The sequence below is a fragment of the Parasteatoda tepidariorum genome, chromosome 4 (genome assembly GCF_043381705.1).
Source record: "Parasteatoda tepidariorum isolate YZ-2023 chromosome 4, CAS_Ptep_4.0, whole genome shotgun sequence".
Taxonomy (NCBI): domain Eukaryota; kingdom Metazoa; phylum Arthropoda; class Arachnida; order Araneae; family Theridiidae; genus Parasteatoda; species Parasteatoda tepidariorum.
The window spans coordinates 17918840-17934710 of NC_092207.1; the positions used below are offsets into that span (position 1 = coordinate 17918840).

General features: G+C 28.4%; 1 protein-coding gene across 1 annotated transcript in view; it reads left to right on the forward strand.

Moving 5' to 3' along the window:
* LOC107448722 (mitochondrial GTPase 1) overlaps positions 1-15871 on the forward strand; it is a gene marked incomplete in the record, with an annotated part of 37947 nt that overhangs the window by 14614 nt on the left and 7462 nt on the right. Inside the window, 4 exon segments of the mRNA XM_043044147.2 lie at positions 5162-5252; positions 5340-5401; positions 8245-8341; positions 12251-12332. Of these exon segments, the coding sequence (XP_042900081.2) occupies positions 5162-5252; positions 5340-5401; positions 8245-8341; positions 12251-12332 (332 nt within the window).

A 15871-nucleotide genomic window follows, 5' to 3' on the forward strand; every position in this document is an offset into this window, starting at 1 on the left:
AAAAAACCTCACAAGGAAAAAACCTCACAAGGAAAAAACCTCACAAGGAAAAAACCTCACAAGGAAAAAACCTCACAAGGAAAAAACCTCACAAGGAAAAAACCTCACAAGGAAAAAACCTCACAAGGAAAAAACCTCACAAGGAAAAAACCTCACAAGGAAAAAACCTCACAAGGAAAAAACCTCACAAGGAAAAAACCTCACAAGGAAAAAACCTCACAAGGAAAAAACCTCACAAGGAAAAAACCTCACAAGGAAAAAACCTCACAAGGAAAAAACCTCACAAGGAAAAAACCTCACAAGGAAAAAACCTCACAAGGAAAAAACCTCACAAGGAAAAAACCTCACAAGGAAAAAACCTCACAAGGAAAAAACCTCACAAGGAAAAAACCTCACAAGGAAAAAACCTCACAAGGAAAAAACCTCACAAGGAAAAAACCTCACAAGGAAAAAACCTCACAAGGAAAAAACCTCACAAGGAAAAAACCTCACAAGGAAAAAACCTCACAAGGAAAAAACCTCACAAGGAAAAAACCTCACAAGGAAAAAACCTCACAAGGAAAAAACCTCACAAGGAAAAAACCTCACAAGGAAAAAACCTCACAAGGAAAAAACCTCACAAGGAAAAAACCTCACAAGGAAAAAACCTCACAAGGAAAAAACCTCACAAGGAAAAAACCTCACAAGGAAAAAACCTCACAAGGAAAAAACCTCACAAGGAAAAAACCTCACAAGGAAAAAACCTCACAAGGAAAAAACCTCACAAGGAAAAAACCTCACAAGGAAAAAACCTCACAAGGAAAAAACCTCACAAGGAAAAAACCTCACAAGGAAAAAACCTCACAAGGAAAAAACCTCACAAGGAAAAAACCTCACAAGGAAAAAACCTCACAAGGAAAAAACCTCACAAGGAAAAAACCTCACAAGGAAAAAACCTCACAAGGAAAAAACCTCACAAGGAAAAAACCTCACAAGGAAAAAACCTCACAAGGAAAAAACCTCACAAGGAAAAAACCTCACAAGGAAAAAACCTCACAAGGAAAAAACCTCACAAGGAAAAAACCTCACAAGGAAAAAACCTCACAAGGAAAAAACCTCACAAGGAAAAAACCTCACAAGGAAAAAACCTCACAAGGAAAAAACCTCACAAGGAAAAAACCTCACAAGGAAAAAACCTCACAAGGAAAAAACCTCACAAGGAAAAAACCTCACAAGGAAAAAACCTCACAAGGAAAAAACCTCACAAGGAAAAAACCTCACAAGGAAAAAACCTCACAAGGAAAAAACCTCACAAGGAAAAAACCTCACAAGGAAAAAACCTCACAAGGAAAAAACCTCACAAGGAAAAAACCTCACAAGGAAAAAACCTCACAAGGAAAAAACCTCACAAGGAAAAAACCTCACAAGGAAAAAACCTCACAAGGAAAAAACCTCACAAGGAAAAAACCTCACAAGGAAAAAACCTCACAAGGAAAAAACCTCACAAGGAAAAAACCTCACAAGGAAAAAACCTCACAAGGAAAAAACCTCACAAGGAAAAAACCTCACAAGGAAAAAACCTCACAAGGAAAAAACCTCACAAGGAAAAAACCTCACAAGGAAAAAACCTCACAAGGAAAAAACCTCACAAGGAAAAAACCTCACAAGGAAAAAACCTCACAAGGAAAAAACCTCACAAGGAAAAAACCTCACAAGGAAAAAACCTCACAAGGAAAAAACCTCACAAGGAAAAAACCTCACAAGGAAAAAACCTCACAAGGAAAAAACCTCACAAGGAAAAAACCTCACAAGGAAAAAACCTCACAAGGAAAAAACCTCACAAGGAAAAAACCTCACAAGGAAAAAACCTCACAAGGAAAAAACCTCACAAGGAAAAAACCTCACAAGGAAAAAACCTCACAAGGAAAAAACCTCACAAGGAAAAAACCTCACAAGGAAAAAACCTCACAAGGAAAAAACCTCACAAGGAAAAAACCTCACAAGGAAAAAACCTCACAAGGAAAAAACCTCACAAGGAAAAAACCTCACAAGGAAAAAACCTCACAAGGAAAAAACCTCACAAGGAAAAAACCTCACAAGGAAAAAACCTCACAAGGAAAAAACCTCACAAGGAAAAAACCTCACAAGGAAAAAACCTCACAAGGAAAAAACCTCACAAGGAAAAAACCTCACAAGGAAAAAACCTCACAAGGAAAAAACCTCACAAGGAAAAAACCTCACAAGGAAAAAACCTCACAAGGAAAAAACCTCACAAGGAAAAAACCTCACAAGGAAAAAACCTCACAAGGAAAAAACCTCACAAGGAAAAAACCTCACAAGGAAAAAACCTCACAAGGAAAAAACCTCACAAGGAAAAAACCTCACAAGGAAAAAACCTCACAAGGAAAAAACCTCACAAGGAAAAAACCTCACAAGGAAAAAACCTCACAAGGAAAAAACCTCACAAGGAAAAAACCTCACAAGGAAAAAACCTCACAAGGAAAAAACCTCACAAGGAAAAAACCTCACAAGGAAAAAACCTCACAAGGAAAAAACCTCACAAGGAAAAAACCTCACAAGGAAAAAATCTCACAAGGAAAAAAATCTCACAAGGAAAAAAAAATCACCTCATCAGAAAAATACCACCTTGTCACTCTATTTAAATAACGAAAGAGAAATTTGTGTTATTAAATTAAAAAAAATGAAACAATTTTGAAATCAGTTTATTTATTTATTAAATGTGCATTATAAATAATGCATTTCAGTATGTCTAAAATGTAAATTGCTTATAATTGTAATAGATGTTTAAATTATTATACTAAAATCTTGATTAACTAATGAAACTGAAAAATAAATTAAAGTTATAACTTTGACACATAATTACGGTTTCCTATATATTACAACATCTTATGTTTTGGCCTTTCTGCAACTTACCTCTCTGTAAGAAACTTTTTAAAACAATAAACATATACATGTTATGGATTTTAAAATATTTTACAACAATTCATTGTCACTTATGTTCGAATTTTTTTGAATCTCTTACTGGGTAATATTACTCACAACTTTAAGACTGTTTTTTTTCTCCAGGAATAATGAAGGAATTTTGCAAATTTCCCTGATTTTTGGCTGAAAAAACATTACCTGACATTTCAAGGTTTTTCCTAACCTGTCATATATCAAAAAATATCGCATTTTAAAACAATGTGCAAAGGCAAAAAAAATTAGAGAGATTTTCTGCAGAAAATGAAAACCAAATTTTTTAACTTACTTCGCTTATTTTTTTCTTCCCATTGTTCTGAAATAAGAATAGAAAAGGAATTATATTTTCTACTCGGAAGCATGAGAATGGCATCTTTTGAATATTATTCTAAAAAGTAGAAAGATTAAATTTTTTGAAACTTCTGCTGAAAACAAAAATTTTTTAACTTCGCAAAAGAAAATTCTTTCTGCGAGAACTCAATAGCATTCTGCAACAATGTTACCACGGGGTTAAAGATAAACATAAAAACCCAACAATATATTTTAAAATTTTGGATATATAAAAAAAAAAAAAAAATACTTTGATTCTGATATTTAACTAGCAGTTTTTTTTTTTTTTAAACAGGGAAAAATTTTGTAAAGAGACTCATTTTGTTTTTACGATAAAAATTTTGTGAGAATTTTTTTATCATTATTTTTAATTTGATCGAAGTCATTCCCAGGGCTGCCTAAATTTTCCCTGTAATTTTTTTTACATGTGTGGACATATTCTGCACCCCTGATAGAGAGTTTAAATATTTATCTTTGTGTATGTGGGTGATTCTCACGAAATATGAGAATTCACTGTCCCTTGCTCCAAGATGTAATACTATAATACTAAAAGAACTTTCTTTTAAAAAAAATTAATAAATAGCATTGCTGTTATCATTTTAAAATGACTTTACACTAGCATTGACTGTTTTGTATAGTTAAAAAATTGAATTGAACTTCAAAATTTTATGTTTCTGGCATGCCACAGACAATGTTTCCAATCATAACTAACTTCAAAACTTCCCATAAAATTTCAATATCTAATTTTTTTTAGCTCAATTTTTTTTATCTAATTCTTTCTACAGTGGATAAGAAGAATTGATTTAAGTAATTTATGGTCCATCTAACATAAAGGCTTAAGTTGAGTTACTTACTATACTTAAAATGACTGTTTTTTAAACTTCTAAGCTAATATGTCATTTTCCTGGCATTGAAGATTTGGTGAATTTCTATTTTATTTTTTATCTTGAGCAAATGTCTATAAATAGCTGTCTGTAAGATATTAATAAATGTAACCAAAGAATTATACAAAAAAAAGAAGAAAAAATTTAGATTATTTTGAAGACTTTAAATTTGAAGAAATTGTTTAGTCCGAATTGTCATGCTTCCAAAGAATCACCCATATATCATGTGCATGCATTTTAAAGAATGATTACAGTAGAGTTTTAATAATTTGAGTCTGGAGTTTCTCTTAATCTGAATAAGTGAGGAAAAAAAAAGCAGTTCAGTATCCATAGAATGACTAATGCTTACATGACTCAAGAAAGAATTATTACTTCTGCCTTGTAAAGCCATCTTAACCATACATAACAGGGTTTCACATCCAAGGGAGGAGGAACTAAATTGTGATGAGATTCTTGCAATGTTTTTATCGTGACATCTCAATTGAGCCTATGAATCAAGTGCTACAATGTTTAAGAAGGTATTGTCGTAGATGGCTACATTGTTTAAAAAAATTCATCACTGCAGATTTTTACTAGCCATCAAAGAACATTTAACTGTGCTGAAATTTAAAAATTGCTTTATTTCTATTTATTTATCCCATTTACCTCCAACTCAGATTAACAAAGCTCTGCTGTATTATATTAATTACACATTACTATAATAGCATTTAGATTGTCATATCTTATTAGTATAGATAAAGTTTTTTACAATCATTTTCTGGCAAAACATTTTATATATTTTTTTTAAATTTCAATTTTGAAGTTCTTTTTCTTGTACTAAACACTTTAAAAAGCAAAAAAGAAAAGTTTTTATTGCTATATTAATGTATCTTAGTGTTGTAATTATATATTTATTTATTTTTTTAAATTTAGTTATTTATTTATTATATTTATTTCCTTATTTATTGTTTTGTGATCTCTATGTTAATCTGGGTGCATTTAAATTTAAGGCTGCAGACTTTGCTCTAATGGTGATAGGAATTCCAAATGTAGGAAAATCTTCTATAATAAATAAACTCAGAAATATTCATCTAAAAAAAAGTAAGGAACAGCAAAAAAGTCCTAATTTTTATTGCTAGTTTTGTATTATTTAATCAAAAAGTGTGATCTTATTAATTTATTTTTAAGAAAAAGCTTCACATGTGGGGGCTGTTCCAGGCATCACTAAATCTGTTTTGGAGAAAATTAAGGTATGTAATATTTTCTTCATTAACTCTATATTTGTAATTAATTAAAATATAAAAAATTTGTATTACAATTCTTTTCAATATTCTCAAAAAATGAAACCTTCAAATTTTGAATATGGCTGAAGACACCAATGAATTAGTTACATCAAAGAGTTGATATGTTAAGATTTATATTTTTTGTTTCCTTTTTAGTCAATAAAGTAAATAATTTGGCATTCTAAAAAATATGTATCATGTAAAATATTCAGAAACAGAACAAATGACAGGATCAAAATGGTTTATTCTGAAAAATATTTACAATATAGTTAGCAGCATATTTTTTCTTTTGTTCTTAGTGTTTTATTTACATTTTCTTACTTTTAAAGTAGCATTCCAATATGTTCAGCTATTTATCCTTTTATTTCAGTTACATTTTTAGTACAACATTGCTTTGTTTTTGACAGCGTTTGAAGATTATTAAATTTTCATTTACTGTTGATTTTACCAACATTTTAACTTTATTTGAAATTTAAACATCTGACTGAAATTTCAAGTTTAGTTTCTTGTTGGAGTGACTAAAGGAAATTATTTCGATATTATTTATCTGAAAAGGGATTGGAATAAAAGTAATCATTTTGAAATCTTAAAAACTAATTTTTTTTTTCTGGTTAGAAAAAACACATCACAAGGAATTCTAGCAAAAAATTAATTGATTGGAAAAGCTCTTTATTTTCTTATTATGAGAATAGGAAATTTATTGGAAAGTGCATTAGAAATAAAGATTGCTCGATTACATCAAAAAATCGATGGTCTTTCATATTTTTTTTTTAAAAATTGGCTAACTGTATGCTTATATTTATCTTTGAAATTCAACAGAACTGTAAAACTGTAAAAATTAAAAGACTATTTGTTATTTGCTGAAACTGCTATGTATATTTAGTTATTTTATGACAAATATTTTTAATTCATTAAATTCTGAAATTTATTATAAATGATTTAATATACTTTACCAATTTATTCTTAAATATAGACTAGAACAATAGATGTACTCATCTACTATACTTTATCACATGGTTATGATTGCATATTTCACTGTTATGAGTTAGGGTTTGATTGTGCACTAATTACATGCTGTACATTGTATGTATTTTTATTTAATTTTTAAAAATTAAATAGTGCAGCGCTACAGTTTTTTTCCCTTCATATTTCAAAATTGTTTAAGAAATATATTTAGATTATCATTGAATTTTTCTCCCCCATATATAATCACATTATTAAATTTTTTTATTCAGACTAAGAGGAATAAATCAAAATAATTATAAGTTTGCATTTTTAAATTTAAGGAAACTACTAGGTCTGTTTAGCTATTACTTCTGAGTTTTTTTCCCGTACATTATATCTGTTTTTGTTTATCTTGAAATTAATAAAGGTAAACATTTTATGATGCAGTTTTTGTTTTTCGCAGCACATTATAAAATCGTGAAAAGCTCTTTATTCTGAAAAGAATTTCAACACAAAGTGTATTGCTTGATGACCCAAAACATAGATTAAAATACCATGTTTATAAGCTTAAGTTCAAAATTTGAAGGAGACTCAAATGTTGAAAACTTAGAAGATTACACTTTTAGATCGACCAATGATTTGGTGATGATCCAAAAATTAATACAGATAATTTCATTAAATTTGGTTGTTATTCTATTTTATATTTATAAAAAATGTTACTTTTTCACTTATATAAATGCTAAATATATTTTTAATTATTTTGTGTTTCATATCAAGTATTGCTATGATTTTTTTATTTCGCTCTCTAGTAAAAGTTCATAAATGTAGTTTTTAATCAGTGTCCATTTTTTGAAATGTAAATAATTTAATAAAGTGCACTTAAAATTTTTTTTATTTTAGAGTAAAATGCATTTGCTTTTTCTGATTGTTAAAAATTTTTAATAATGTATAAATAAATAAAAACTTTGTTAAGTAATCTGTAATACTCTAAAGTTCTGAGTTTTTAAAATCTTTATAAAATAAACTAATTATTAATAAACTAATAATTAACTTATATTTTACAATACCTAGTGTTTTTAGCAAAATGATTAAAATCATTTTAAAAATACTACTTTTATTTTTGATTCAAGTATTTTGTAAAAATAAAAACCCATCAGCAAAAAATGTAAAGTTTTCATAATTTTGTTATTTTATTTTAGAATTAAAACATTTGTGAATTTTGGGTTACATTAAAAGTTCAGATAAATCCAGCTTAAAAAAAAGGCTTAAAAATCTTAAAAAATTAAGTTTTTAAAAATAACGAATATTGAATTAACAATGTAGTAAATAAAGGTTTCAGAGTTTAAAAGATCAACGTTAAAGGATTGTTTTACTAAAATAATATATTTTTTGTGGACTTATAGATTATTAGCTTTTTGAAAGTAAGTGGTCATGAAATTTAAAATTTTCTGATGACAAACTTTTGGATGATATTGTTTTTGAAACACAGGGATAAATTTTCTTGCTTATTCTAGCCATAGCAGGCAAGAAGCATTGCCCTCTATTCAATAAAATTTGATATTATTTTTTTTAATATCAATGTAGTCTGTTATATTTTTTATTTATTTATAATGTTTAAAGACTTGAAATTATCAATATATTTAAATTATTATCAAAATGAATAAAATCTAATGAATTCCTTTAACAAGCATTTTACTGTTATAGTTATTTTTATTTCTATATTTTTAATATATTTTGTATGAGCTTTGAAAATATATAGTATTAGAGATTTTCCTTTATCAAATGCATTTACATGTATTTAACTAAGTAATTTAAATAAAATTTTGATTACAAATTATTGCTAAAATGTCTATATTTTTGATTAGATATCAGAAAATCCCAAAGTTTATTTATACGATACTCCAGGCGTGATGCAACCAAAGATTGATAATATAGAAGTAGGTCTTCGATTAGCTCTCTGTAGTAAGTTTTTGTTATACTTTGTTTTAATTTTTTAAGCAACGTGAATGCATTAAATAGTGAGTAAAGGACTTGACAATCAAATCAGATCTTGTAAAAACTCCTATGTCTTATAACTTAGATAATATTATAAATACATCTAACTCTATCAGGGGTCTGTCTAGGTTTTTCTAAGTGGTACCTATTTTGTGAAAAATTAAAAATTATATTAAAAAATCAACGCAAAAATATGGTTAAAATATGGATTTATCGTTTCTTAAAGAATACGGAAGTAAACTTTTAAGAAAAAGTATTTTGTGAAACTACCATTTTCCTAAACTTGAATTTGTGAAACTATCGTTTTTCCGACAGTTGAATTTGTGAAGGTACCGCTAAACGGTAGTAGATTCGGTCTGCACAGACCCCTGTCTATCAAACAAAGACTTTTTATATGTAAAAGTGCAAAGAGTTTTATTTAGATTATAGAAATAGTGCTTTATATTAATCTTGATATAATTAGATTCTTGTTAGTCTTGCAGTCATTTTTAACTGGATAAAAAAAGTAGATCAACTAGAAATTGTTGATTAAGTTTCAATATCACTAATATATGTGCTGATATCTTTAGACAGAATTACCAAATATAGTTAAAATAATACTAAAGGACTTGGTAAAAACATTTATGGTTATTAGTTAATGAACAATTTTAATTGTAATTTTATGTTCAATAATAATTAAAAATGATGCATTCTACAGTACCATTCAATTTATGTTTAATAACAGTGCAACTTTTAAATTTGAAGAGTCAAATCAGTTTAAGAAGAAGGCTATTGGAATACACAAACCCTATAAATGTCGGAAATGTTTTTTAAAACCAATCTTAAAAAAATTTTGTCTTAAAAAAATTTTATGTTAGGAGTGTTAAATATAATTTTCTTTGTGTAATTTGCTTTACATACAATTTGCTTTATTGCTTTAAATATAAATATGTGTTTAAATTTTCCTTTTCTTCTAGAGCAACATCAGATACATTTGTATATATATCTGGGAAATTACACATGTTATTATTATACTTATTATATATGTGTAATTACACATATTATCTGTGTAAATACACTTATTATGTATATTTGTACATACATACAGGATGCTTCAAAATTATGTGGTCAGAATGAAAAGGGAGAAAAACATTTAAAAAATAAAAAAATGGCACAGGAATGCGTGGCAATGAATCACTCTTAAATGCTATTATATGGTTAACTTAACTAAAGGTTTATAATATTATTGTAATGTGTGTCTGAAGATGTGTGACAAAAACACCTTGTACATATTCTTTAGTACAGTACAGAACCCGTTATCGGGAAATCAGAAAACCAAAAACCGGAGCGAAATTCGATAAATTTTCCGCCATTTAAAAAAAAACATTTTTTTTTCCTCATAAGATTTTAGGATTTTTCTTTCTTTTAGGAAAGATGTTTACTGTACTATTGTGCACGATTACGACGAATTGAACTACGATGAACTATAATAATAATAACATTTATTTACATAACAGAGGTTAATGGTTGAGTTTCCGCCAGATTTTGAGGAGCTGTATTCGGGTTTGCAGCTAAATAACGCTCAGCGCGAGATTTCCACAACACAAATTTATCACGATAATCTTCGCGACTCTCAATTTCTTCTTCTAACTTATCAATATCAATTAAATCCTGAACTTCCTTATCAAGTTTACACATCTCTTCAAATTTAGCAACTAATTGTAAAAATGTTTCGTTAACAATTATTTTATCGGAACTATTATCTATTTCTGCTTCAAGTTTTTTAATTTGCTTCGTTACTAACGATCTTGAAACAGCCCTAGCTTTAATTGTTCTTTCTAACAAAGCCTTTTTTGCCGCATCCATTTTAAACTTATTATTTCAATTACAAAACAAATACTCAAATAACAGTCACAACCTCAATTCACTCTTAGAACAACAATAAATGCAATAAAACGCATTCAAAACAGAAATACAAATAATAAACACTGAAATTCATAATACATACTAAATCCTAAATCGAAAGTGTAACCAACAATCATTTAAATAACACTTCTATAAACATTACATTCTAACAAATTTCTTTTCTTAAATGAAATCGAAAATCAAAACCAATACGAATTATATTCCAAATACTCTAACCATGCCTTATTTCGAAATAACCTTATTCAAACACTATTCATTCAAAATATCCAACTAAATTATTTATCTAAACAAATCGAAAGCAAGATATACAATAATTCAAATATCTCCAATAATATAACAATATAACAAATTCCTATTCTTAACGAAAATTTAAACACATACTAACTATACGAATTGCATTTCAAAATTCTCAAACTACACCATAATTCAAAATTACATTATTCAACGAATACCTTCAAATATACGACTAAATTATTCAATGAAGAAATTTAACATTTCTAACTATTCCAAAAGAAAACGCAACGAACTTACCCCAATCATGCAGCGAAACGACGAACGAAAACAACGACGAAAACTAATATAATAAATCGGTGGTTTCTTAGGCCATTTCCCGGCCGATGCACCAAAATGTGCACGATTACGACGAATTGAACTACGGTGAACTATAATAATAATAACATTTATTTACATAACAGAGGTAAGTTCACACAAGCTGCGGAAAACCGCAGGCAATCCTTTTACATGACAATCACGACTACAACTACTGTATTACAACAAACTTAGGGGAGGCAGCCGGTAGCTGCTTACTTCGCTCCTTTTACATTGGATTGTGCGCCAAAGCGCTTTGTGCAAATTAATTCGGCACAACTATCATTTTGGAAATAATCATTAGTGTATTACTTCGTTTTTTTCTTCTTTTTAAGATTATTTCCAAATATAATTTTTTTAGTTGTTTTTAACAATAAAAAAACGGCTTTTTGTAGCGATTCAGAAAACCGGAAAAATCAGTTATCCGGAATAGCGATGGTCCCGATCGTTCCGGATAATCGGTTCCCTACTGTAGTATTGTTTTTAAATAAGTAACCTGTGTGAAAATGCAGTTTAAATAATATAACGATGAATGATTTTTGTTTTTTCTACTTTTACATCTTATATGTTTAGCAAACCCTTCTAGTGATATGGAATTGTGTTTTGTGGCACACATCCACATTTATTATGGATTTTTGATTCTTTTTGCATGCTTGCTTTGTTCTTTTATTTCTGTCACGTCATGGAGAAGCGCAATATATCCAGATCCTATTATATTTTTGATGATCTGCTATTGCTAAAAAGAGAAAGGCAATCTGTGACTTTTGTAACCACAGTGCTGACGAAAAAATATCAATTGGTAGACAGATTATGGGTTAGAATCCCTTTGCTGTCAGGCTAACTGTGGGAGGTTTTCTTGGTTTTCTTCTCCGTGTAATGTAAATGCAGGTTAGTTCCATCAAAAAGTCCTCCACAAAGGCAAATGTCTCCCAATAATTGATCCAGGAGTTGTCTGTCGAAGTAGTTTCTAAGTGAAACTGATAATCTTAGTGATTAAGATTCTGAGTGAATATGTTATTTGTTAATTGAAATATGTTTCTATGTGAAACTTGGAACCTGTGTGGTTCAATATTAATTGGTTACGAATCTGTGTGACTCATGTTATTATTAAAGAATAAGCATAATCATTAATTGTCTTGATTGACTATTTTAATGGTAACCAAGGCATTTACATATATATATATATATATATATATTTACTTTAATGATCAATGTATTTAAGAATTTAAAAAGTAAAATAAGTAATAAATTTAATTTAAAAAATATTAAATATATTTTTAAAATAAAATTATTCATTTTAAAAGCCATATCATTTTAATAAATTGTTCTTCTGATTGCTTACAATTATTTTTAACTGTTATTATTATTTCTATTTTTTTATAGGAACTTTAAGAGATGACCTCATTGGGGAAGCTTTAATTGCAGATTATTTATTGTATTGGTTAAATAAGAACAAAAACTTCAGGTAAGCTTTAAATATAACTGTGTTGACTGATTTTCTTTTTGGTAAATATACAAGAGGTGATCAAATGAAAAGGTACGAAACGACACTGTGGGTATAAATGTAGACTTTATTCAAAATATGCACCATAGGCCTGAGCACCACGATCCCACTGATGAATAAGCCGCAGGATTCCTTGTTCCCAGAATTCCTGTGGCCGTGACGAGACCCGGTCCTTCACAGCGTCCTTGAGTACGTCGTCCGAGTTGAAGCGCTTTCCTTTCAGGTGTTTTCTTCAGTGGATCTAACACATGGAAATCGCAGTGCGACATGTCTGGACTATAGGGCGGATGGTCCAACGTCTCCCACTTTAACTTGGCCAGTTCCATGTGTGTGACTCTGGAGACGTGTGGGCACGCGCTATCATGGAGCAGAACCACACCCTCCGTGAGCAGCCCTGCTCTTTTGTTCTTGATGGACGTGCGTAGGCGTCGGAGTGTCTCACAGTATACATAGGAGTTAATGGTTTTTCTGTGCTCGAGTTTCTGTTCCTCATACGGACTGCCGTATCATTTGGACGCCGCTTTTGATAAGAGCCTCTGCTCTCTCCTGCTCATGCAGGTGCCCGCGCATGCTCCAATCCAGTCAGAGACTCCAATCGCATCCCGAGATGTCTCGCTACTTTCTCCCATGGCGGAATATGCAAATGTTTAACTGTTACGTTTTTATGTCGTTTCGTACCTTTTCATTTGATCACCCCTTGTATCTCAAAAAGTTATGAATTCATTGAATTGAATTTTATTTTATACAAAAACAAATATGCAAAATTTAATTTAGTTTTGGTGTATAATTTAGATGTGTTTTTTTTTCTTCCTAAATTTAAAATGTTTTGTGGTCACTAAAGTATTTTTTATAAAATCGAAATATTACATTGCAAGTTTTATTTGCATCAAAATCAGTTCACAACTTTTTGAGATATGTGACTAAAATTTGCATTTTCATTAAGTTAGTATTAATCAAAGCTCTCTAAGTAAGGCTGAAGAACCTAACAGTTTATTAAGAACTAATAATTATGCAAAACTTCCAAAGTTTCTTTTGTTTTACATTTAAAACTAAAATATTTTACAACACTTTTGAGTTAATTTCCTAAATTTTACATACCACTTATAATAGTACAAAAGTCAGATTGCATTAATTTTTCTGGTCTAGCTGTTCATTCATACTAACTTTGTATAGTTGTTTGTTCTATTGTGCTATATAGTAATTTCTATTTTTTTTAAAAATTCTTATCTTAAATTTTGCACTTATTGAATACATTAACTAGGCTGCCACAAAACTGGGAAAAGACAGAAAACTTTATAAATCTTATAAAAAATCAAGGTAATGCCAGGGAATTAAATTGAAATTCCAAAAAAGTGTGAAAAAAATTACGTAAGATGAATTTCAAATTAAGTAAAAGTGTTCTGTATCTGAAAAGTTAATTATAAAATTTATGTATTTGTATAACTTGTTGTAAAAATCAGAGGAATTGGGTAAAATTAGTTGGTAGGATAAAATCGAGTGAAAAATGATTTTGTTCCTGAGTCTTTATAACTACTCTGATTAAATTCAGTTTAAAAGTACAAAATATCAGGTAAATGAGAGGTTACTAGTTTCCCCCCCCCTTCAATATTGACATTTCAGTCGCGTTCAGATTATTTTGTGTTGTAATTGTAAAACCCTAAATATTACTTTCATTGTACGAATAAATGCTGTAGTTGCTGAAAGTTTAGCATAATTTCTTCTTGGATAACTTTTTTGTGTGTGCAATTGTCAGTTAGTGTTGTAAAAGTGTTGTTTACAATATAATATGTGTATATATTTGTATTCCATTTATTGTGTATATATATATATGTATATGTATATATATATATTACATCAGAAATACAAATCTTTTGATTATTCAAACTGATAGTTTTAGGAACTGCATTAGTATTTGTAGAATATGTGATAACAAAAACAACAAAATCGAACACAGACATTGTCAGAAATCAGAGCAAAAAGCTAAAAAAACATGAGAATAAAGTTTTTTTTTCTTTATCAGGAATTCAGAAATTTCAGGACTATGAACTCGGATATTATTTAACTTATTAAATAAACTATTATGCTAAAATAAATGGAGAGAAAATTTATACTTTATTATTAAACTATTAGTATAAAAACTTACTTTTATTATATCTTTCCTTATCAATTTTGTATCTTTTTTATCAAATAATTATAATGCACCATATAAGAAAACACTTTTTAATTATCATTCATATAAAATATATATGATATATTGCCTTAAATATATAAAAATTTATATTATGTTAATGGATTAAAAAATAATTATGTTCCATGAAATTTAATTACATACTAATATCATAAATTATACACATCTAAATAATAACATTAATTAAACAATATTGAAATATAGCATTTCTATATTACGGGCAAGCAAGGTAGAAAATCATTCTTTATGGTATCACTAAAATCAAATTTAAATGCTGAATGTTTATTTTGCTTGCTAAATAAAGCTGCATACTTAAATATTTAGTTCTTTCCTTTTTTATTAGATATTTTGTTAATATATTTAAAGAAAAGAGTGGATATTTTTAGTTGTTTATTGAAAATATTAATTAATAGTTAAAGGAATAGTTAAATGCTATGAAAGACCTTGAATTGGCTCGGTTAATTTCAATTGGCTTAAAATAATGTTCCACAAATTGTTTTAAAAAAACACAAAACCCCCAGTTTAAACAAAAAAAACTGGTTTCTTTTCAACCATATGGTAACCTAAGGTAAAATATAAATTTATTTCTTACCATCCTTTTTGTTGATTTTTAAATTTTGAGTTTTATCTTCATTGTTGATCTTCCATCCTGACTCCCTATGAAAGAAAAAAAAAACTATAATTAGAATATGATAGTTGTAAAATTAGTTAAAACAAAAACAACAAAATCGAAACATTAAAAAAAAAAACTGTTTCTAAAATCATGTATGAAGATTAATGTAAATATTTTTATTTCAGTTATGGAATATGACAATAAGTTCATTGTTTATCATTTATCTTGTTTATACTCTAAGCATGTGGTGTGTTAGAGGAACTAAATGTGAATTGATAAATTCAATAAAACTTAGCACGAGCTTGTAGGGGAATACTTTTAGCCTTTCAGCCCAAATTTAATGTGGACAAAGTTTTTAATTTTTTTCATGTATTTTTTTAAGTAAAAAATATTTGCTAAAATAATTGCTTTAATACGAATATTATATGCTGGTGAAACTTATGGAAAAATGAAATGTTATATAATATTATCATTTCAAATAAAATAACGAAAAATATTTCGTTATTCATTCATAACTTTACGTAGTTATTTTAACAGTAAAAATAATTTCTTTTAAAATTTTGTTTTCTAACTAATTAAAAAAATAGAATGATAAAAAAATGTTATAACAGGCATGAAAACAGAGAAAACAAATACTAAAATATCGTAATGATATAAAATTGTCAGCACATCTTTTCACCTAATTTATACATTTATAAA